A 26,023-nucleotide genomic window follows, 5' to 3' on the forward strand; every position below is an offset into this window, starting at 1 on the left:
CTGCTCTATGAGAGAGAGAAATTTCCGTATAGCTTGGCTAATCCAGAGACTTTGAGATGAGAGATGTTTTAGCTCAAATATCAAGCACAGGTGAGGGGAACGTCCAACACTCTCGGGAGAAAAGGGTACAAAAGCTGTCACTGGGACGGTATCCTTACAAAAGGTTCTAATATGTGCCGTTTAGCTACTAATATGTGACCCTGGACCACAAAACCAGTCACGAGTCGCACGGGTATATTTGTGGCAATAGCCAAGAACACATTATATGGGTCAAAATTATAGATTTTTCTTTTTTGCCAAAAATCATGAGGATATTAAGTAAAGATCATGTTCCATGAAGATATTTTGTAAATTTCCTACCGTAAATATATTAAAATTGTGTTTTTGTGAGTGAATGCAGCACAATCATGAACATAAATGGACAACATGGCGATTTTTCTCAATGTTTCGATTTTTTTTGCACCCTTCCAGATTTTCAATAGTCGTATCTCGGAAATATTACATCCTAACAACCCATACATCTTATTCATTCAGCCTCCAGATGATGTATAAATCTAAATTTCAAAGAATTACCCATGTGACTGCGTGGTTTTGTGGTCCAGGGTCACATATGGTACCCAAATGTACCTTTGAGGTACTAATCTGCACTCCTTAGGTACAAACATGCACCTTCTGAAAGGGTCCCGCCCCGGTGACAGCTTTTGTACCTTTTTTTTTTCTGAGAGCATCCGTGATGAGAAAGAACTAAACCGAATGAAAAGCGTGCAATGCGTCGGGTTTTGACGGAGCTCATCCGCACCCGCCGTTCCCGGACGAGGTTTGTGAGGTTTGATGGGCACCATAGATCATCATCATCTGTTGGTTCGGTGCGTCCGGCGCTGGTCCGTCAGCCTGGCATCGGCTCAGGCTTTGGAGAAAGTGGTTGCCGACGTGCCGGGTTGCCCGGGACTGGCCGCGTGCTCGTCCTGCCAGCGGTCCACGCATCGACGCCGGGCGTTCATGAAGAAGTTGCTGACGGTGGACAGCTCCAGGCCCAGCTGCTGAGAGATGGTGATCTGCATCTCTTTGCTGGGTCTCTTGTTCTCCTTGAAGATGGCGATGAGCGTTCGGCGCTGGAGATCGGTGAACACCAGACGCTGCTTCTTCGGGACCATGTTTCTGTCTTTGTGCTGCTCCTGTTCCTTTCTCTTGCACGCTGCCATGAGGAGACGGAGAGAGAGAGACAAGTGAAAATACAAGAAGAACACAAGGACATTTGCTGATAGAAACTCATGCAACCAAAGCTCATTCAGTGGAAGAAGCTTGTGTTTTGCGAGCTCAGATATAATATACAAACATATTTCATAACACAAATATTGAAGTCTGCCTGTGGTGAAAATCAAGTTTTTAATGTTGTTTATATGAGGGGAGTCATTCAATGACAGAAAGTCCCCCTGTAGTCAATCATTTCATCCCTTAAAACTCATCTTTGATCACCAAAAATGACATATTTAAACGTTTTTAATTCTTCATGTCTTAAAATATCTTGACTGTAACTCGACACCCTTGCCTCATTTAGTATGCGCGGCTCTATGAATATGCAAATGAGCCCCGCCTCCACTCACTCACTCAGCTCAGAGATCCACTGGTTGACGATCACACGTTGATCTGATTGGTTACAAGGTAGTTTGTGACGTCAGAAACACCAGCGATTTCAAAGTGTGTTTTTGAGACTGTCTTTGGTTCACTGCAGTTTTAAGGAGAAAATACTCAGAAATGGAGTCGACTTATGAATTTACACATGGTTTGTCTTAAAGCAGATTAAAAACACCACATAGACACATAAACAACATTAAAAGCTGGATTTTCACCACAGGGGGGCTTTAAAGGAATATATGCATGTAGAAATTCTGTTTTAAAATATTTAATAGCATAATAGTGTGATCACACCGGTTTTCCTGTTCACACACTATATCAATTTATCCAAAATCATTTTCATTTCTCTGAGTCAGCTTTCTGTGAGCTTTCACATCAGTAATTTACCTCAAAATAAAAGAACTGCCAATGAAAATGACATAACGAAGAAAAACTGACATCATTTGAGTCTTTTATGTACGTTACACTATTATAGTCGGGATTCGCAGCTATAACAGGGAACATTCCCATAACTTTCTCTAACGTTTTCTAAAGTTTATGTAAACGTTCTTAAAATAATGTTTAGCAAATGTTCTGATAACATTATATGTGTTCTTGTAACTTGAGAGGAAACAATGTTCTCAGAATGTCCTTCTGATACAATAAATTAAAATACAACATTTCAGAGAGCGACGCCGTAATTACGCCATTAAATGTGTTTATGCATGTTTATTCATTGTGTGCGTACTTGACTAATTTACTGTATTTGGGAAGCACTAGCATATATTCTAGTGTGTGTGTGTGTGTTTCTGTTTTCAGAATGTGTGTGTGTGTTTTCAGAATGTGTGTGAGAGAGAGTGTGTGTGTGTGTGTGTGTTTCTGTTTTCACAGTCTGAAAACAGAAACACACACACACAGAATATATTGGCTTTGTTTTCAGAATGTGTGTATGAGTGTGAGTGTGTGTGTGTGTGTGTGTGTGTGTTTTCAGAATGTGTATGTGGGAGTGTATGTGTGTGAGAGAGAGAGTGTGTTTTCAGAATGTGTGTGTGTTTGTGTGTGTGTGTTTTCAGAATGTGTGTATGAGAGTGTGTGTATGTGTGTTTTCAGAATGTGTGTGAGAGTGTATGTGTGTGAGAGAGAGAGTGTGTGTTTTCAGAATGTGTGTGTGTTTGTGTATGTTTTCAGAATGTGTGTGTTTTCAGAATGTGTGTGTTTTCAGAATGTGTGTGTGAGAGAGAGTGTGTTTGTGCATGTGTGTATGGGTGTGTGTGTGTGTGTGAGAGAGAGAGAGAGAGAGAGAGAGTGTGTGTGTGTGTGTGTGTGTGTGTGTCCTAGTAAACCCTACATTATGAGGACAAAATGTCCCCACAAAGATGTCAAATTCTGAAATCCTCGTCTTTATGGGGACATTTTTGGTAATGTTTAGGTTTAGGGATTGTGTGTGTGTGTGTGTGTGATGGGCAGGTTTAGGGGTAGGGTTAGTGTAAGGGGACAGAATATATATTCTGTACAGTATAAACACCATCATGTCTATGAAAAGTCCCCATAAAACATGAAAGCATGTTGTGTGTGTGTGTGTGTGTGTGTGTGTGTGTGTCCTGTGGGACTCATGTTTGAAAACCCTCAGGCAGAATCCACTCAGTTTGGAGTCAAGCGGAGGATTTACATTCATGTGTTAGTGGTCACAGCTGACTCTATAAAACACTAGCCGATGCGTTTCTGCTTCCGCTTTTAGAGATCTGAGCAACACAATCATTAAATCCACGTCAGTGTTTAACAGCAGCCTCGCTGTTATCATTCACTACAACACACACACACGAGCGTCTGCTAATGCACACAACATCTCCTTCGGGTTCGTGCTGTATAATTCTACGATTCCTTCTCTTGCTCACGTCTGTGTTTCTCTCTCTCTCTCACACACACACACACACACACACACACACACACACACACACACACACACACACACACACACACACACACACACACACACACACACAGGGTTCCCCCAGTGAGATTGTGCTGATGCCAGGCTGAACACTGTATGTCTAATTACAGAGAGCCATGAGCCGATCGATCTCCCCTACACAGTCAAATCTGTTTACTGCTGCTGTCTAAAGCTGCAGCTCTCTCATCCATCATATTCATATGCCACTGCACACACACACACACACGCGCCCACACACACACACACACACACACACACACACACATCTATCTATCTATCTATCTATCTATATCTATCTGATGTCTATCTATCTATCTAGCTATCATCTATCTGATGTCTATCTATCTATCTATCTATCTATCTATCTATCATCTATCTATCTATCTATCTATCTATCTATCTATCTATCTATCTATCTGATGTCTATCTATCTATCTATCTATCTATCTATCTACCTCTCTATCTATCTATCTATCATCTATCTGATGTCTATCTATCTATCATCTATCTGATGTCTATCTATCTATCTATCTATCTATCTGATGTCTACCTATCTATCTATCTATCTATCTGATATCTATCTATCTATCTATCTATCTATATATATCTATCTATCTATCTATCTGATGTCTATCTATCTATCATCTATCTGATGTCTATCTATCTATCTATCTATCTATCTGATGTCTACCTATCTATCTATCTATCTATCTGATATCTATCTATCTATCTATCTATCTATCTATCTATCTGATATCTATCTATCTATCTATCTATCTATCTATCTATCTATCTATATCATGTCTTTCCATTTATGTCTATCTATCCATCTATATATATTTATATAGCTTTTTTATATAATTAAAACATTACTGAGAACCCTTTAAAAACATTCGGTAAACATTCAGTATATTCAGTCTCTGGTCAGGGTTTGTTCAAATTGCAGCATCTGTATTTTACATCATGACTGTCTTTCCTGGACAAAACCGAATCATTTACTTCAACAAATCACATGTGGAGAGCCGAGGAGACTAACTCTCACACGACAGAAGTGCAGTTTTAATGAGGAGGACTCCCTCCTCTCTGACCCATATCTACAGCTCTTTTGTCCGATCGTCTCGTGTGTCTGTATATCGAGCATCATTTCTGCTCTTTCCCGGTGTCACGCGCTCTCGCGTGGGCGCGCACTGGGCTCAAGGGATCGATACGGATCGATCGCCCGGGAAGGGGCCCTGATTACTGGACCACGTGCGCGAGAGAAAACACAGGAAAATCGATCATTGCAGCTTTTAGGGCAACAGCAGAGCGCAGACAGAGAGGAGAAAGACGCGCATTCTGCCTGCTGTATTAACCACTTTAAGAGAGAGAGAGAGATGTACAAAAATCATCCAGCAGATATAATGCATGTTCAAAACCTCGAGTGCATTCACCATGCTGTGCTTTATATATTTATTTACATGATAATAGCCTTACATTTTATTATCTTAACTGCTTGCACTCATCATGTTTATCATGTTTGTGCTCGACACAAAGTAGCCCATCGTGTCCATATGACACATTTAGGCCTAGTTAATTGCAGGTATGTCATTTATTAGCACATAGATTAAATATATCCTATGCATGCATGAGAATAAAAACACAAGCAGCATTACTCCACAAGAGTAAACAAAGTAGCAATTGTGCAAGTGCAAATGCGTCCATACATGAGGAAAGACTCGAACCAATAATGTATGCTGTCAGTGGCTTGTCTAAAGGCGCCATTTTTAATGGTAATAGTGGGATTTCAGACGGAAAATGTGAAGCGCGTTCTCGTCAAATCTGGCTTTAGAAGACTTAGGGTATTACGCGGGAACCGTTGATTGATTGTATGATTGCGTTGTGTTATTCAGTATGAAAAACAGAAGCGGCGAGTAGGAATGACATTCTTTCCCTTAAACACAATGCATATAGCCTACCTAGAGCACTGGGAAAACTCTCTAATTTCACGCACAGTTTATTCAGATGATCTCAAGGGTGAATCGCCAATGCAATGCATGAATGTTGGAAAATCATAATTACCAAAAACAACACGTTCAGACCACAGAATGCTGATCTATATATGCAATGAAATGTGAGATGAGTAGTTATGCGTGTCTGTTACTTAAGGCTGAAGTAGTAAGGTGTATCTGATCGAGACCTAATTGTTTATTTTATATACATTTATTGGAGAACGATGCATTTCATCTCTCTGTCCAGCAAATAGCCGCGTTTATTTGCGGATAGGCCTACATAATCGCTTTAAAACCGAATCTGATTGGCACAAATAATAGCTAATAAATTATAAAGCAAATAAAAGCTCCTCGCGGAATTCACCGCATTCACTTGCTTTATTTTTCTTGCAAATGAATAGTCCTGGAATCGATTGACCTTTGCTTTAAACCCTTTTTCATAAAGCATGCGTTAAATATATAGGCCGCACTGCGCTCGTGCTCAATAAGATATAGTGCAGTGTGTTATTATACAGCCTGCAAATTGTTGTTGTTTTTAACAGTTCTCGTGTTAATTTATTTTTATTGCCACTTACAATAAATCCGTTTTTTTCTATACTCGATTCCAGCAGAATAATTAATCATTTTGAAATAATTTCATAGACTGAAAGATGTTAGAAAAAAAAGAAAAAAAACACGTGCACAACCGCAGACTTTATAAACTCGCACTGATAAAATAAGATAATTTGTTCTTTCTTGTGGAAGAAGCCGCAAAATCACAGAAAAGACATTCAATAGGTGATGTTTGCAGATGACATTTTAATGGGCAGCGTGTGTTAGTTTTGTAATCCGATGGTAAGCGCTGATATTGATATCTTATCACTCACATGCATGAATTATAAACTGCTGCAGTTTAGGTGCTTTTATTTATATTTTCTCTGCGCTGAATTCATATGGCAGTATAAGAGTTGCAAATCACAAATCAATATTCATCAAGGATATATTTGAGTCTATTCATCACAATCAAATATAGGTATTCTGTTTCTAAATTTAACCCTTTAACTCTTACTTCAAATATATCTATATTATTTATCTTTTGTATTGCTTTTTTGCCATTTAGACATTTAGTGAAGTAAAATTATTGACCCAGTCGTTTAGGATGGATTTTACTCTTAAAAATAAAGGTTGTTTATTTGCATTGATGGCACCTTTATACAATACAGATTGTTTCAAAGTAACTTATGACAACAGTTCTTTATAGTGGCAAAAGGTTCTTTAGATTTTTTTAAATGTTCTTTACACTATGGGGAAAACCCCTTTTAGAACCTTTATTTTTTAAAAGTAATGTCTAATATTAACTTCAAAAGGTTTGAGGCTGGGGATTGGATCATAATGGATCAGAAAATTAGCAAATCATTGCTGAGTCTGATTCACAGTGTTTATACATCTGCTAAACCAACACGATCTCATGAAAATGCATATAGCACGAATTGTATTTATCGTGCAATTTATATGCAAAAAAAGGATTAGTGGAGTGGAGTACGTGCGTATTACATGCCATAAAGTGCGTATCATGTGCACGCGAAAACTGCGTATCATATGCACGTAAAAACTCTTTTTTTTGCTTAGTATAAATTGCACGATAAATACAATTCGTGCTATAAATACGCACTTTCATGAGATCGGGTTGCCCAAACCAATGGTGATTTGTGTGTTTTGTAGGCTAGGCCTACAGGTTGTTAAAGCATCACAGTTATAGCACAGATATGAGCATGCTGTCTGCTGAGGTGGGTGTGGTCTGAGTGTGGTGTGGGCGTGGCGGAGAGGGCGGGGGGCGGGATCGATAACTAACCGCACGAGGCCGCTAACAGCTCGGCTCGGGATCGATGGCTTGAGCGGGGCGGTTCTGTTTTTGGGTGCGGTGAAACGAACCCTCTCCCGCGCGGGCCGGGCTACTGCTGGCGAGAAACAGTCATGTCAATCAAAGCCTATTCAACACAAACCACTTACACAATACATAATGCTGCACGTGCGAGTTTATAATTTAATCAGTGCTGTTCATAAATATTACTGCAACAGTTTATTTTTTTATTGGTCAAAAAAACGTAAAGAAATGCTATAGGCCTACTCCAAAAAAAAAAATGCAGGGTTGTTTTAACCCAAATTTGGGTCAAATATGGACAAGTTGGGTTAAAAAATGTTATTTATAAATTTAACCCAACGGCAGAGTTTGTCCATATTTGACCCAAATTTAGGTTTAAAAAACCCCAGAATTTTTTAGAGTGCAACGGAGTTTTTTTTTAGTCATAAAGAATCCAATGAGTTGTCCTCTGCTTAAAACAAATAAATAGTTATTTATAATAATAATAATAATAATAAATTTAACCACATTCTATAAAACAAAATGCTGGGTTGTTTCAACCCATGTCTGGGTCAAATATGGACAAACCCAACCGTTGGTTTACATTTTTTTAAATAAATATTTTGAACCCAACGGTTGGGTTTGTCCATATTTGACCCAGACATGGGTTGAAACAACTCAGCATTTTTTTAGAGTGCATTTTATCCAGGATCTTATTTAATTCAATGGTTGCATATTTTGATAAATAGCCTAAAATCCAGTATATCATTCTTAATTTTAGAGATAGAGTTTAGTCGTTTGGTGTAAATGAAGCTGTGTTGGTTTTGAGTCGATGTCAATGTTCATCATCGATACACTGAACGTTTGACCACAGCAAAGGTTAAAGCTGGAGCTTTTCATTCGATTTTTAGCTATTTGAGCGTGTGTGTGTGTGTGTGTATTTGAAATCTGTTCTTTTTGTTTTTATGCCAGCAGCTCACGTGAAAATACAATTTTTCGATTATTCGTCATTGCCAGAAAAAAAAATATATGAAATGAGCTCGTATAGGGCTATATTAAACATGCATTTATTACTTGTGTATTAAATATCCATTATATCAGCATGCACAATGCAAATACATAATGCAAATAGCCTAAATAAATGAATATAATAATAAACCACACGCGCTTTTCTGTGAAATTAAGTAACGCGCGTTAATTCACTTTAGCCTAATAGTGGCCTATTAAAGTCATGTTTAAAAATAGAATATTATGAAATTTTATGTCAACCAGTAATTATAATAAAAATAATATTATAGGTTGCTTGTTTTAATTATTAGTAGACTGAATATTTTGAATGCATGTTGTAGATATTTACAGATATAGCGCTTCTAATGCAGACTGTTGTCAAAATTTGTTTTGTGTTCATGTGACTTGCAATATTGATGACGGGATTTATCAATCTGGCTACATTTAAAAAAACCCTTAGGCTTATAAAATGCACGGGCGCCAGAGTGTATGTGTGTGTGTGTGTGTGTGTATGTGTATGAGAGAGAGAGAGTGTGTGTGTGTGTGTGTGTGTGTGAGAGAGAGAGAGAGAGAGAGAGAGAGAGAGAGAGAGAGAGAGAGAGAGAGTTCAATGCCAGCTATGAAATTATTTTTAAAAATTAATAAATGCATAACTAATGCTTTAAGTCCTGCAGAAATAGAAGATAAATGCTCATCTTTTCATCTTTTTTTTCATAAAACGAAGAGTCATACTTTCTATTGCTCTGTATGTGGGAAACCATCTGCTAAATAAATAAATGTATTATTCCAAAAAGTCCAGAGATAATTTAAATAATCTGATATTATTCTTTCAAGTGTTTTGATTGGAATCGACTCTATAAAGTCTAGAGGTTCATATTTTCTTAAAGTCCCCCTGCGGTGAAAATCCAGCTTTTAATGTTGTTTATATGTCTGTGTGGTGTTTTTAATATGCTTTCAGACAAACCATGTGTAAATTCATAAGTCGACACCATTGCTGAGTATTTTCTCTTTTGGCATTTCGGAGAGCTGTGATATATATATATATATATATATATATATATATATATATATATATATATATATATATATATATATATACTGAGCTTTTCCCCTCGTCCAGGTCCGCATGAGTTCTTCTTTGTCTTGCGCGTTTCCTAACTGATCTCCAAAATCAATGTCTCAGTGGACAAACATCTGACAGACCAGATCCATCCCCACCAGCTCAATTAAACGCCATTCATAGACAGTTTGATTGATCTGAAAGCCAAGAAGTCATTGCAAGAGCAAACCCTCACTTACAGATCTCAAATTAAGCCTTTATGTTACGTATGTGTGTGTATGTGTGTGTGTGTGTTTCTGCATTTTAGGATTGAAGGGATTCAGCTTGGTCACTTATCTAAAAAAAACGTTAATTACTTTATTTATATAGGCCAGATTTACAAATGAAGATGTCCCTAAAGGGAGGTTTTTGTAGATTTTGTCATGTTTTGTTCACTACTGGGTACAAATTTGCCCCCAAGATACAGTATAGTTAAGTACACACACATACACACACACACACACACAGTGAAACCCTGAGACTGTGACGCTTTCAGAACAATGATTTGTTTCCTACAGAAGGGGCTGTAGGAGAGTTTGATAAAAACAAATTGCACAGAAATGACTTAAACTCGAAAGATGTGTGTTGATGATGTGTGTTTGTATGGGAAGGAAGCAGGTCAAATATATTCCAGTATTAATATGTTAATGAACGTTAAGGGAACATTCCATTTGATCATTTTGCAAACGTTCCGAGAATGTTACATTTTTTAATGTTCTAAAACTAGTAATGTTTTGATGTTTTCTGCAAATGTTTTGAGAACATTCTATTAATGTTCCTGGGAGAATGTTTGTTCATAACTTTGAGAGAATCTTCTGAGAACGTTCCCTGTTAGCTGGTCTCATATGCTCACATTTGCACGCATATTTTAAAAGTAAATTTTACATTCGGAATTAAGTAAACTCCACTTAACTAAGTTAAGTAAAAATAACAAAGAAAATCAGTAATTTAACTTCACCAGTAAAAGGTTGAGTAATTTCTTCCTTTGCAATAAATTTTACTCCAATAATATAACAATGAATTAAGCCACGCTTTTCAAAAGTGAATGCTTTACTTAGAAACATAAATAATGCAGTTAATATTGTGTAGAGTCTAGACACCATGTAGAGAGAACACCACATGTGAACACAGAGACCTCAATACTACAATATACAATAAGAGCAACATTCGATAGATCGTTTTTGAGTATGAATGCATCATTTTGAGTAGAAAATGAATCCAGTTGTCACAAAATGGCAAGTTTCTAAACCTAACAACAAAAGCCGTGATAAAACAGCAGTAAATACAGCGGGAAAACAGTGAAAAATCAACCTCATTAATTATTCATGCCCCAGTGCATGATGGGAACACCAGTGTTAGAAAAGTTGAGTAGGTTTTACTTAATTTTATATAGTTGAGATTTACGCTCTAATTTCTACAAGCTTGAATTGAGTACTAATGTAGGATTTACTTTGTTTTTTTTTATTCTTGCCTGAAGTACATTTTTCATGTAAATTACATAGTTTTTTTCTGTGGTATTTACTTCACAGAATCATTGTGTGTGTGTGTGCGTGTGTGTGTGTGTGCGTGTGCATGTGTGTGTGAGTGTGTGCGCGTGTGTGTGTGCTCGTGTGTGTGTGCGTGTGTGTGCTCGTGTGTGTGTGTGTGTGCGTGCATGTGTGTGTGTGTGTGTGTGTTGCACGGCTGGCTGCGGTTGCTGCTGGCGAGAGCCCTAGAGATGCAGGAGTGAGCAGGGAAAGGAAATCAATACAGATTCAGCGCAAGTCAGATAAGCCTTAACAATGTGTGGCGCAAACACACTCTATAACACAATCTCACACGTACACACACTACATTCGTCCTGCAAACGCACAGGTAGGTGCATTTAAACATGCCACCAGCCCACCCTATATTCATGCATGCATATCTTCATATGCATCTGTTTTGCATGATCCTAATTTCATAACAATTGGAATTCAATAATGAAAATGCATTTGGGAAAGTTTCAGTATTTGGTGTGTCTCTCTTTGGCTTTATCGCACTCCAGAGACTGCCGATGAAAATTAGCTCTTCATCAGGAACATTTATATGATGGACACAAATGCAGTGTTCCTTTTCAAATACAATAAGCATAAACATAACAACGATAGCACTGGAGCTTCATGATCATGTTCTCCAGCGTGATCGTGATGATCCGAAACACATCTCGAGCTTCACAAGAGTCACATGATCAGAGACACTTTCAGTTTGTGTTTCACAATCGCAAAAACGTTCTCCATTTCAAGGTTTAAAATTAGATTTTGAATCCCAAACATATGTTATAAGAACGTTTTCCCAACGTTATCTCTGAACGTCCAGTTTTTTAAAAATGTTTCTTCTTGGTTATGTGAACGTTAAGGGAACATTTTAGAATTCTGCAAACATTATGGGAATGTTACTTTTAAATGTTCTCTGAACATTCCGAAGCAAGTTGTTACATTTAAAAAACTGTCAAACTAAAACGTTTAAGACAAAAACGCTATTTCTATTCTATTCTATTCTATTCTATTCTATTCTATTCTATTCTATTCTATTTCTATTACTATTTTCTGAATCAACACCAATGCTAAATTTTTCTAAATGTCATAATCATTTGTTAACAAACAAGTATTCATTACTTCAATGAGCTCATTGTTTCTGCCTTAAAGTATTACATTGTTTAAATTAATACATTTCTCGCTAACTGTGATTTTGTATATGTACATTTCTGAAATACATAACTCAGACAGTTTCCTCTGATAACTGATCACTGTAAATTGTAATATGAACTCGAATGAGAATGTGTAATATTGTGAAAACGCTATACAAATAAATGTGAATTGAAAAACGTTCCATGAACGATGTATAAATAATGTTTTTGTGCTAGAAGGACATTATTATAGACCAGATAACTTTGAATAAACGCTCTATTAATGTTACTGTAAGAGTGTTTGTTCATAACCCCCAATCGAACACAATATGAACAACACAACGCAAGCGCCACTTCAACCTTCAGATTTCTCTTGTATTTGCTGACGGGCACAAATGATAATCAGCGGAGTGTGTGAGTATGTAAATGAGTGTCTCACACCGACATCCTCGAGATCCTCACTCCAGTTTTCTTCTTCCCTTTCCTTCTACAATCCATTCAATGTTAATGTGGTGTGTGTGTGTGTGTGTATTCATGGCACGTTTTACTTTGCTTACCAAGAAGTGAGTGTGTTACGCAGGCCTCGCGTCTCCCTCCCTCTCGCTTATCAATTATTAAAGCCCAGATCGATCATTTCAGCAACTTGCCTCCATCCTCACAAAGTCAAAGCTCTCCTCCCTCAATCAATGCTGGATCACCTCCACATCTGCTTCCATGTCAGATATCATCCGATTCATATTTGAAGATGTCATGTTTCCCAGCTTTGTGTTCCTCTAAAACACGCTAACCGTAATCTCCACACTTGTGGAGAGATGTGGGAAGAACAACCACTGTTTTGTTTTGGGTTCTTTTGAAGAAGTGTGTGTGTGTGTGTGTGTGTGTGTGAGAGCATGTGTGTGAGCGTGTGTGTGAGCTGTAGTCGGTTTGATGTGACTGTCACTCAAGTTGCAGATCATATGATAAAATAACATTTCTGAGTATTTATTTGATCATTTGTTGCATCATATGTGGAAATATTTGGGGTGGTTTTAATAATCAAATGCTCTGAGGAAATGTCATGGCATTCCTTAAATTATAATGGAGTAAAATACTGACATAAATGAACATGATAATCAATCTGTACCATAATATTAGTATTGTAAGGGATATTAAATATTATTATGTGGAACGTTAATAATTTGCAGGCCTTTTTCACTTGGTTCTCTGATTGAGGTAATACTGTAGACTTGATAATGATAAACCTAGAGAAAAATAGCTGAATTAATTATTAACTTCATGAAAATTGATTCATAGATTAAATCAGTATTTTATTGGCATTAATGGGAAAGTCAGAGTAAATCAGTATTTTATTGGCACTAATGTGAAAAGTCACGTTTTGCATTGCTGTGATTTGCTAATAACTTTGCGGTTTTAATAAATAGCATGCTAATAATATTAAATTATCGGTTGCTTAGTGTAAGGCAAATGCTGTGCATTTAATGCATGTCAACATCTAATACAACATACTCAAAGATGCAGGTTTTGCCTCCTTGTTTCAGAAGGCCAGCACATGTTATAGTTATTCTCAGATATTATGGATGCATAATGAGGTTGGACATGGTTTGTTCCTCATCTTGCTTTCAGCGCACGTTTATGCGACGCCTCATCAGGGACACCGAGGGTTTCTGCTGTTCTGATTCAGTGGCGCCGTGGCAGTCGTAATGGACGGAGGGTCATTTTTTTGTGATGTGTTGCAGAGAAAGAGAGAAGAGAAGAGGGGGATGGTGGGCCGAGTTATTGATCTCTGATACGTGCAGCGGCAGGCAAACATACGTGAATGAGAGAGACTGTAACGTGCTTCATGGCATTCTGTCGCTCGCAGCACTTCTCCACGTCTGCTGACTTTCACCCTTTCAGCTCAATTCACTCTAGAGATCATGAGATTCATTCAGATCAGACTCCGTCAGGGCTGGAAAATCAACACATTTCTCGGTTTCTTTATTGGCTGGCTGATGTGTTGCTATGTAAAATTCACCAACCCTTAGTTTGCTCCAGAATGTGATCGAAACATTGGCTGTTGAACAATATGGATATTTCGTTGACTGATGCAATACTGATGTAAGAGGATCTGAGCATTAATTTGCCGCACTATTTCTACAATATATATTATGAATTAGGGATGCACTGATATAGAATTTTTTGCTGATACCAATAACTGCTAATTCTTTATATTTGGAAGCCAATAACTGATTATTCTTTATATTTAGAAGCCAATAACCGATAATTTGTTATATTTGGAAGCCAATAACCGATAATTCTTTATTATATTTGGAAGCCAATAACCGATAATTCTTTATTATATTTGGGTACCAATAACTGATAATTCTTTATATTTGGAAGCCAATAACTAATAATTCTTTATATTTGGGAACCAATAACCGATAATTCTTTATTATATTTGGAAGCCAATAACCGATAATTCTTTATTATATTTGGAAGCCAATAACTGATAATTCTTTATATTTGGAAGTCAATAACCGATAATTCTTTATATTTGGAAGCCAATAACCGATAATAATTCTTTATATTTGGAAGCCAATAACCGATAATTCTTTATATTTGGGAACCAATAACCGATAATTCTTTATATTTGGAAGCCAATAACCGATAATTCTTTATTATATTTGGAAGCCAATAACCGATAATTCTTTATATTTGGAAGCCAATAACCGATAATACTTTATATTTGGGAGCCAATAACCGATAATTCTTTATATTTGGAAGCCAATAACCGATAATTCTTTATTATATTTGGAAGCCAATAACCGATAATTCTTTATATTTGGAAGCCAATAACCGATAATTCTTTATATTTTGGAGCCAATAACTGCTAATACTTTATTATATTTGGAAGCCAATAACCGATAATTCTTTATATTTGGGAGCCAATAACCGATAATTCTTTATATTTGGAAGCCAATAACCAATAATTCTTTATTATATTTGGAAGCCAATAACCGATAATTCTTTATATTTGGAAGCCAATAACCAATAATTCTTTATTATATTTGGGAGCCAATAACCGATAATTCTTTATATTTGGAAGCCAATAACCGATTATTCTTTATATTTGGAAGCCAATAAGCAATAATTCGTTATATTTTGGAGCCAATAACCGATAATTCTTTATTATATTTGGAAGCCAATAACCGATAATTCTTTATATTTGGGAGCCAATAACCGATAATTCTTTATTATATTTGGAAGCCAATAACTGATCATTCTTTATATTTGGGAGCCAATAACCGATAATTCTTTATTATATTTGGGTACCAATAACCGATTATTCTTTATATTTGGAAGCCAATAACCGATAATTCTTTATTATATTTGGAAGCCAATAACTGATCATTCTTTATATTTGGGAGCCAATAACCGATAATTCTTTATTATATTTGGGTACCAATAACCGATTATTCTTTATATTTGGAAGTCAATAACCGATAATTCTTTATATTTGGGAGCCAATAAACGATAATTCTTTGTTATATTTGAAAGCCAATAACCGATAATTATTTATATTTGGGAGCCAATAAACGATAATTCTTTATTATATTTGAAAGCCAATAACCGATATATTGGGATAATATCATTTTTCTGAGCCTGATTACAAAAACTAAATGCAGTCAAATACAGTGGACAACTGCTTTTGTTTCAACAACTTAACTGCAGAAAACAAGGAAACTGCAAGTAAGCATCTAGATCTTTAATTTACTAAATGTAGCCTATTAAAGATTCCTTCATTGTTTTAATTAATTTTGCATATGGCAAATTGCAATTCTGAAGCACTGAAGGTGAAAAACTCCCACACTGCTGACATTGCGTCTAGCACAAACTAAAGCATGCATAATCGACTGCATGTTGTCGTGTCATGTGGTGCTGAAGGACCAATCAAAAGCCATCAAGAGTGTTCAAGGTTCAAATAATCCATAATTTATCTGCTTTAACATATCATCCTAGTTTTCTTATCGGACAAATAACGCTAACATTAAAAATGAACATTTATTGTCTGATACCGAGATGGCTGGCAATATATTATGCATCTCTGGTATGAATACGGTGCAAAGTATACAAATTTTGCCAAAATGCACACTAAATAGAATATAGTATCCCAAAACGCAATGCGCTCAAGCATTCTTTTACATTTTGATTAATAGACTTTAAATTGAATTGTACACTGTAAAACCTCCAAAAAAAAAAAAACTGATCACACTTGTAACACAGCTAGTCATTCTTTCAAAACCTGGTCTCATGCTTTCATTACAGTTATACACTTTTCAGTCCACATAATCATTGTTTCAAACACAAGATTATTGTAATATGTAATGAGAACATTTGGTTTAATCACAGAAACACAACAGTATGATCTTCTTTCAGTTTAGTACTTTTAACAATCAGCTCATTCAGCAGCAAACAATGCAAGATACATGATTCAAATCACTGTTGTTGCTGAAATAATTACAGTAATACAGGCTACAGTTGCCACATTAGAAGTAATTGAATCCATAATGTTTGCAATAGTATCTATCCAGTGTGTTATCAAAAGGTGTGATGAAGTACAGCCATGAGGTTCTGTGCTAACAGAGTTTGCTGGCAATACAGTAAATGATTTCACTCTATACCATTTGACTGAATCTATACTGTAGTGGACCTTTACAGATGAAGGTTGAGTTACAGTAATTCGTCAGTCTCTACCATTGAAATTTTTTTAGAACTGATAAGAATGTAAATGTGTACCTTGAAATGCAATGTAAGTCGCTTTGGATAAAAGCGTCTGCCAAATGCATAAATGTAATGTAAATGTTTACAGTATTGCATACATACTGTAATGTAAAATGCTGTATTTGATGCCATCTGTCTCCCTTCTACTGATGCATCTCTGATCAATCTGATGTTTTACAGTCATTGACTGTTTCCTCTCCCTTATACTCTATTCTGCTTTACAGTATTTGCACAAATGGCAAATCTCTCTCTCTCTCTCTCTCTCTCTCTCTCTCTCTCTCTCTCTCTCTCTCTCTCTCTCACACACTCTCACACACACTCTCTCACACACTCTCTCTCTCACACACACACACACACACACATGCATGTGCACACACTTTGAACATCGTGGTGGTTATTATATAAATCACTTATGTAAAAATAATTCATTACATTTGGTTTTCCATATCAGAAATTGCAAACAAGTTCCATAGAAACTGTGTATAGAATCAATATCTATAGAAATCTATAGGTGCACCAAATGATTCATTGATTAACCATTAAGATCAGATGGATTAAATAATAGACACATGTATTAAACTGAACAAGAAGAGATGCAAATCAAAAGTTTGATAGTAAGAGCTTTATGAAAGGCAGTTACTGTGAATGAAACATTTATGTAGATGAAACACTTATTTTGTGTTGTGGAAAGGATACTTTGTGATTTTGTGTATTGTACTTACACAATTGAAAACATGATGAAACGTTTGAAAAAAGTGCACTTTTGATGATCTGTTGTGATATTAGCACTAAGAGTTTTGAAAATGTACACCTAACTTGTGAAAATAGTACCAAAGCGAATAAAAAAACTGTAATTGGTGAAGAGATTTTAAACACATTGTACTGCATTGCATATTTTCATAACCAGACTTATAATACATTATAATACGTCATTGTTCATGTCTACAACTTTAAAGAGGATAATGCATGAACAATATTACACATGAAACAGGAACTTATAATGAGCATAGAACTAATTATAATAATGTGCATTATGAATACATTTACAATGCAAATATCATAGAAGATGTCTAATTCTACAAATGCATTACAATTTAAATTGTTACTGTCAAATGAGTGTAATAAAGTAACTGGCATCTGTGTATTACTGGCATCTAATATTACTGTTGGTGTGTGCAGTGTAACTCATGCATCCAGTGATTTGAGTTTGATCTTCTTCAGTGAAAGCTCTGCAGAGTTTGGAGAGAAACTGAGCGTTTCAGACTGTCGACATCAGCAGAAGATTTACTCTAGTAAAACAACACACTCTCTGTGTCTCGACATGACTCAGGAAAAGAGCAAACCCGTTCTCTCTCTCTCACACACACTGGAGAATCGTGTCAGAGGCGGTGTAATGTGAGTTTAGTGCAGTGTGTTCACCGAGCGTGTGATGAAAGAGAGCAGGGAAAGAAGTGATTGTTTGAGAATGAAATAACACTGGATTCGCCAAAGTTTGCAGCATAAAATCTGACAGATATAGTTTGAGTTTCTGTGTGTGTGTGTGTGTGTGTGTGTGTGAGTGAGTGTGTGAGTGAGTGAGTGAGTGTGTGAGTGAGTGAGTGTCTGTCTGTGTGAGTGAGTGTCTGTGTGTGTGTGTGTGAGTGAGTGAGTGAGCGTGTGTCTGAGTGAGTGAGTGAGTGTGTGTTTGTGTGTGTGTGTGTGTGTGTGAGTGAGTGAGTGAGTGAGTGTGTGTGTGTGTGTGTGTGAGTGAGTGAGTGAGCGTGTGTGTGAGTGAGTGAGTGTGTGTCTGTGTGTGTGTGTGAGTGAGTGAGTGAGTGAGTGAGTGTCTGTCTGTGTGAGTGAGTGTCTGTGTGTGTGTGTGTGTGTGTGTGTGTGTGAGAGTGAGTGAGTGAGTGAGTGAGTGAGTGAGTGAGTGTGTGTGTGAGTGAGTGAGTGAGTGAGTGAGTGAGTGAGTGTCTGTCTGTGTGAGTGAGTGTCTGTGTGTGTGTGTGTGTGTGTGTGTGTGAGTCAGTGAGTGGGGTGAGTGAGTGGTGTGTGAGTGAGTGAGTGTGTGAGTGAGTGAGTGAGTGTGTGTGTGATGTGAATTAGTATTGTCAGTTACTAGTTGTCTTTTTCCTTTGTATAGCATTTTATTGTCTATATCACAGTCATGTGCGCTTTGCTTACAATATCCATATTTTAACAGTAATTGTATTTGGTGTCCGACTGCAGTCCGCTGGGATTCACTGCAACGATTCTTAGGTTTAATATCTGTGTCTCTAAAATAAAAGATATGCATTATTTTATACAAATTTAGGATCAGTTTACTAATGCTGTATTTGATTATCTGAGTATTAGAAACTTTCTGTTCCCGTTTCAACACACATATGACTAACAATGTGATATTTATGTATTTATATAATGAATTGTAAATGTATTCATAATGTATTTTAATTAAAGACACATAATAATTAGTTGTATGTTATAATTGTAAACCGCTTCAAAAATACATCTTTAAAGACAACTGTATTGTTCAAGAATTATTGTTGTAGCCATGAATAATTAAGTATTATGATATTATATTATATGTCTGGTTATGAAAATATATAATGCAGTACAATGTGTAAAACATCGTCTAAATTTGTTAGAAGTGAATGCATTAGTTAACATGAACTAACGATGAGCAATATTTTTATTAACCTTAATAAGTTAATGTAAGTTAATAAAAATATATTTATTGAATGTTCATGTTAGTTCACAGTGCATTAACTGATGTTAACTTTTGATCTTAAAAATGCAGTAGTAAATGCTGAAATTACAACATTAATTAAGATTATTTCATTAATTAAGTATTGTTTATTGTTAACTAGTGAAGCATTATTGTAAAGTGTTGCCTAAATATCTCTACAATACAGAATTCACTGTAAAAAAAAGTGTGCAAGTTCACCTGATTTCATGTTTGTTCATGCATTGCACTCTTTAATTAAATTCAGAAATGCTTTCACATTTTAAGAGAGCTAAAGCACACAAAAAAATCTAGTTTTATATGAATACGTCATTATATGAATTTTTTTAAGAACACAAACTCATAATTTTCAGTATTAACTCCTTTGGAATGAAGGGAAATTTAATTATTTTGAACTTTGTAACTGTAAACCCTAATGCTCAAAATAATTAATTGGTTTGAGTAGGGCCAACTTAAATAATACAAATTAGTTCAATCAAATTACGATCAAAATAATTAATTGGTTTGAGTAGGGCCAACTTAAATGAATCAAATTAACTTTTATGAGTATTTAGAACTTTCTTTTTCTTTTGAGTTCACAAAACTGACACATTTTAAGTAAGTTGAATTGTTGAATTGTTTTGAGTTCTATGAACTTGTTTCTTTTAATTTAGACATACCTTAAATTTAACTGAAACTGGGCTGGGATTTCTATTTCCCAGCATGCTTTGGCATGACACTTAAAAGGGAGAGTAAATGCTAAAATTAAGTGTTTTGTACCAGATTAATGTTAAGTGGGAGATTTAGTAGTGGTTAATGTTTTGTTTTGCTAGATTAGAAGAGGGGGAAGGGGGGGGGGGGTTCCATCATGGTGACGAGTTTTAACGTGAGCATGGTTTGAGAACAGTGGATGTTAAATGTTTTCAATTGCTGTACTCATTCATCAAGTGCTATGCTATGCTAATGCTATCAGAGCATTGGGTCACCAATTAGCAAGGTAGCATTTTTTTAATTAGCAGTCAAGTTTCCACTACTAAAAATATTTAAGTTGAGATTACATGATAATTTTAAGTTGTGTGTGAAGTTTACTCAAATATTTCAAGTTAAGAGCAATTAAAATGTATGATTACAAAATTAAAATCTGCAAGTTCTGCTTACTTAAACGTAAAATTTCTTAACTTTCTTAATTTTTATGTGACTGATTACCTCAAATTATTTGAGTTTTGCCAACTTATTGGGGTTTACAGTGCATGCTGGTGTTATAATGTCATTTACACCTGATCTGATGCTTACGGTAAAGCTTTCATTGGTGTAATACGGTCCTGTTCAATACTTTCCTGCTTGATTTTGATGTCTCTGTATGTTTTTCCGCTGTGGATTGCGTGGATTACGCTGGAGTGTCCTTCACCCGGCTCTCTGATTCACTCTCTTTAAGCACAGAGCTTAACACAACCGTCCTCACACTTCAGATGTCTTATTAAACAGCCTCTTATTTGGCCAAAACTCCCCCTCGGTGTTCGTGAAAAAGCCTTATTAGAGGCTTATACTAAATTGATGTTTTCACAGCGCAAGATGGATTTGCCGAAGCCTTCAGTCAGTGCATCAATATCTTTGCACTTGTAAAGTGTTTGCAGAACCAGAACATGAAATGCTGAAACCGATCCGAGCCGTTTATGGTTTTGTTTATTCATGGATGAAAAGCTTTCATAGAGAAGGCCATTCAATATAAGCAGAATACCTCATCTGAGGGCTTTCTGCAAGATCTCTGTGCGTTAAATGTTAATTCAGTGCAAAGCGTATCAGCATTGGTCTGTTTCGGACTGTATATGACAGGTAGAGGATAAAGGGTCAAATTCGGTGTTGTTTTGGAATAAAATATGGTGATCTGAGCAAATGGAAACCCATGAAGCATCAAAATGGCTGACGAGTCCCTCACGTCTGTCAACACACTGATAATAATGCAGAGTGAGTATCTCGCTCTCGAATCATATTCAACCCACGGTTAAATAACAGTTGGACTCAAATGAGTAATAGTCATAATGGAGATATACAATTAATGAGCAGCTCAGATCATTTGATGAGAGAGATGTGATTACTGGGGGATTTTCCTATTATCGAGATATTAAAGAGTCTGTGTGGTTTTGTTTTTCTACAGTGCATCTCATCTGTGCTTTAGGATCAGTTATTAATATTCATGCTATATTTGATTATCTGAGTATTAGAGAACCATAGTTAAATCACTCTCCGTTTCCATTTCAATGCATGTAAAACACACATACAGTATGACAGATTTAGATTTAATTGCGTGTGTGTGTGTGTTCAGGACTTATAATTTGAGTGTTTAATAAGATGAGTGAAGATGACTAGCACATCTGTGATGTGGATTAGAACTCTGTGTTAGTCAGACCTCAAGAGAGTGTGTGTGTGTGTGTGTGAGAGAGAGAGAGAGAGAGAGAGAGAGAGAGAGTGTGTGTGTGTGTGTGTGAGAGAGAGAGAGAGAGAGAGAGAGAGAGAGAGAGAGAGAGAGAGTGTGTGTGTGTGAGAGAGAGAGAGAGAGAGAGAGAGTGTGTGTGTGTGTGTGTGAGAGAGAGAGAGAGAGAGAGAGAGCATGTCTTAGTTGTGCTGAGGTGTAATTAATCACAGATGTCAAGTGATCCATTAGACATTGAAACGCACACAGATTGGACATGTGTCCCAGCTCAGGTCACTAATGCTGGCCTCTCTAACCACACGCGTCTCATGGGCCCGAACACACACACACACACACACACACAACCCCCAAAACCCGAGAGGAGAATACCTATTGATTAGGACACTAATAAATCTGGGATCTCAATATGATGAATAGATGCGGTGGAGTATTTCAGCTGTAATGCCTTTATTAGGCTCTTAATACAAGAGTGTTATTGCGAGTGAGGAAAGATTGTGTGTGTTTTTGTGTGTGCACTTTTTCCACACAGTTTTACTCAAATGTGTGTTCAGTTCAGACTGAGTTTGACTGCAGTATCTGAACTCTGTGTCAGCAACAGTTTTCATTTTATCCATTCTGATTCTGCAGAGATCACCATTTAAAAATATTAGTCAAAATATATATGCTGTAAAAGTATTGTCAAATGGGATAGATGGATGGATGGATGGATGGATGGATGGAAATATAGATAGATAGATAGATAGATAGATAGATAGATAGATAGATAGATAGATAGATAGATAGATAGATAGATAGATGGATGGATGGATGGATGGATGGATGGATGGATGGATGGAAATATAGATAGATGGATGGATGGATGGAACAATAGATAGATAGATGATAGATATATAGATAGATAGATAGATAGATAGATAGATAGATAGATAGATAGATAGATAGATAGATAGATAGATAGATTCTGCTCCCTAATATTGTTATGAATGTGTAAAATCCAGCGTCCGAATCAGACGCGCGCACGGACACGCGCACACTCAGGGCGTTAAAACAAAGCGCGGTGAATCTCTCTCTCTCTCTCTCTCTCTCTCTCTCTCTCTCTCTCTCTCTCTCTCTCTCTCTCATTGATCGCTGATCCGTTTCAAAGGCACGCTGGGAAACTGCGCTATCGATCCGCTGGAGGTCACGCTCGCGAGATTTCTGCGATCAGATGTGCCTGTGCACGAGAGGACGCGCGGACACACACACACACACACACACATGCGAGCGTTTACGAGCTCAGATCTCCATCTGTCGTCACTCCATCCCCTTATCAGCCTCTGACAGCAAATCGTTCTCTAATGTTTGATGGTCATCCAGTCCAGATCGCGTCCACACTCTCTCAACAACGCGCGTCACTTCAGAAACTCGAAATCGCAAAACATAAACGAGTTTTTGGCTTGTATTACAATTATTACAACCCTGTTTTCCAGTCAAATGGCCTTTTAGACTCCATTTGGAAACTGCAGGTGCTTTAAACTCCAACACAAAGAAAGGTCGCTCATAAATGTAACTATAAATATAATTTAAGGAACCCTTTGCCGAAAAGACATTATTAAAACTATATGCATGTCACAAGCACATTCATTTCGCCATCGTGTCTCAGAATGCTTTATAGAGTTATTGTGCTAAATCAGTTTGTTTTGGTTTCCATTTCGAAAACAAAAGGTTCTGAATTGAACTATTAATACAATTACAAAACTGTAACGCTGTTTTAGAGACGTAATTTGCTTGCATAATAATAATAATATGATACAAAACTGCAATATCCTCCTGAGACCCAGAAAAAACCTTTTTTGAATTCAGTATTTTTCTCATTATATTGTTCAGAGCATATATGAAACAAATATATTAGATATTGTATTCATATGTTATGCTGTAGTGGACACCAGGACTGCTTAACAAAAAGGCATGAAATTACATGTAAACTATGGGATTTTTTTTTTTTTTAATCAATCAAATTTTAAGTTTCAGGTTATTTTTTAACCAAACTTTGTATAAAGATGATTCTCAACTACAGATAAAACGGAATTAATTGATTTACCATTTTACTTTATGCAAAATGTGGGTATAAAATGGCCATACATGGGTAAATATAATGTAAAAGTAATATTTGGCAACATTTTCATAACAATTTCTAATATTTTATATGAATATTGATATATAATTTCACTATTGTGTCTGAATGCTGTGAGTGCTGGTGTCTCTACAGTGTTCATGTGTGAAATCAAAGCCCTGTTCTTTAACAAAAAAGTCATATTTTGATTAGAAACTCCTGAGATGTTTATCTATATAGGGTCTCATGAGGATATAATTCAATAAGTCCGAGTTTTTAACCACTTCAGCACACAGTTGTGTCAAACACTCTTAAAAATAAAGGTTCATCTACATCTACAGTTCTTTATAGTGGAAAGGGGTTCTTTAAGTCAAGTCGCCTTCATTTATAAAGCGCTTTAACAATATAGATGTTTCACAGCAGCTTTACAGTGATAATAGGAGATTACAGTAACAGAGATTGTTTTGGCTTTACAGTAGATCTAGAATAAAGTTATTGTCCAGATAAAGTTAGTTTTGATTGATTCACTTCTTTAGATTATCTTTGATTCTTTGCGGAATCAAATATGGCGGCTTATTTTTAAGAGTGTAAAACGCATTTTATCCAGCCCGATCTCATGAAAGTGCGTCTGTATACCACGAGTTTTATTTATCGTGCCATTTATATGCCAAAAATAGTTTTCGACACCACACCCCTAATCAGGTTTACAGTGCGTATCAAGCACGCAAAAAAATAAAATAATTTTTGGCATATAAATGGCACGATAAATATAGACACGCACTTTCATGAGATCGTGTTGTTTTATCTCCCAGAGTAAATTCCCTAAATCCTGCCGATGTAAAGCTGTCTTACCTGCAAGCCTCAACGCGGACATCCTCTGAAACTCGGGCTCCTGTAACCATTTCCACATCCTCCTGAAAGTCTCGCGCCCGGACTTGAGTTTACTCCAGGGCTTCGGGTTACGCAGGAGATCCGACAGCGTTCCCTGGGAACGACACAAGATCCTCTGTGCGAAAATAGCTTGAGGAATGCTGTATCTCTTGAGCTCTGCTGTGATCCTCTGCGCCACTTCTTTAGTGTTGATCTCCTCCACCTGTCCCGCGCCCGCGCTCTGCGCGCCCCCGCCGCCGTGCCGCTCTCTGTCGGACAGCATGGATCCGTTCCCCTGCGAGTGCATGTGGCTGTGAGGGTGCATGCCGTTCAGATTCGAGATCATACCGTGCCCATGTCCACCTAAACTCCTCAAGTGCTCCTCACTTCGCGAGAGCATCGCCGCGTGCGTCTCGAAGCCGCCCGGCGAGAGCATCTTATCGTTGGGAAGGTGCGCGCCCGGTCCGTACGCGGAAAGCGCTTGTTGGGAGTTGTGGAGAGATCCGAGGCCGTTGGAAAGCGGGGATAGTGGTTGACCCATCCCGGACATATCTTTAGGATAATGCCCGTATAAGTTCCCCATTGAAGCGAGGCCGCGATCATCGCGCATGAGCGTGAAACTCCCGCTGACGTTCCCGGTGGCGAGGCGCTGGTGCGCGGCGTGGTGATGCGGGTGCGTGTGCGGGTGCGCGTGATGGAACTTCTCTGAGACCGTGGATATAGGAGGGAGATGTTGAAGAGGTGTGAGAGTGGTGTAAGTGTTGGATAAACTCATGCCGGACTCGCACATGGTCATGGCCGGGTGCAGGTGTCCGGAGAGCGCGGGGTCGCTCCGGTACTCGCCCGCGCCCTCCAGGATCGACGCCATGCTGGACACCATCGCCGAGCGCCCGTGGGACACCAGGTTCCGATGGGAAGCCGACGAGGGTCTTCCGTGCGCGGAATTCATCAAATCCCCCGCTTGCGAGTGCGATGCAACGCCGTGCATGTTTCCAATGTTCTCCATCGTGAGTTCCAT

The 26,023-nt window shown here is 37.3% G+C and overlaps 2 protein-coding genes across 2 annotated transcripts in view; both read right to left on the reverse strand.

Moving 5' to 3' along the window:
* The window catches only part of LOC311087653 (uncharacterized protein), a 415,151-nt gene that overhangs the window by 171,284 nt on the left and 217,844 nt on the right, over positions 1 to 26,023 (reverse strand). The gene's annotated exons all lie outside the window — the stretch shown is intronic.
* On the reverse strand, positions 903 to 26,023 carry onecut3b (one cut homeobox 3b; the record flags this gene model as incomplete). Its single annotated transcript, XM_084120941.1, has 2 exons — positions 903 to 1,195; positions 24,988 to 26,023. 2 exons carry the CDS (start codon positions 26,021 to 26,023, stop codon positions 903 to 905), a joined length of 1,329 nt encoding a protein of 442 aa, XP_083977067.1.

Source organism: Abramis brama (assembly GCF_963993115.1).
Source record: "Abramis brama genome assembly, chromosome: 7".
Classification (NCBI taxonomy): domain Eukaryota; kingdom Metazoa; phylum Chordata; class Actinopteri; order Cypriniformes; family Leuciscidae; genus Abramis; species Abramis brama.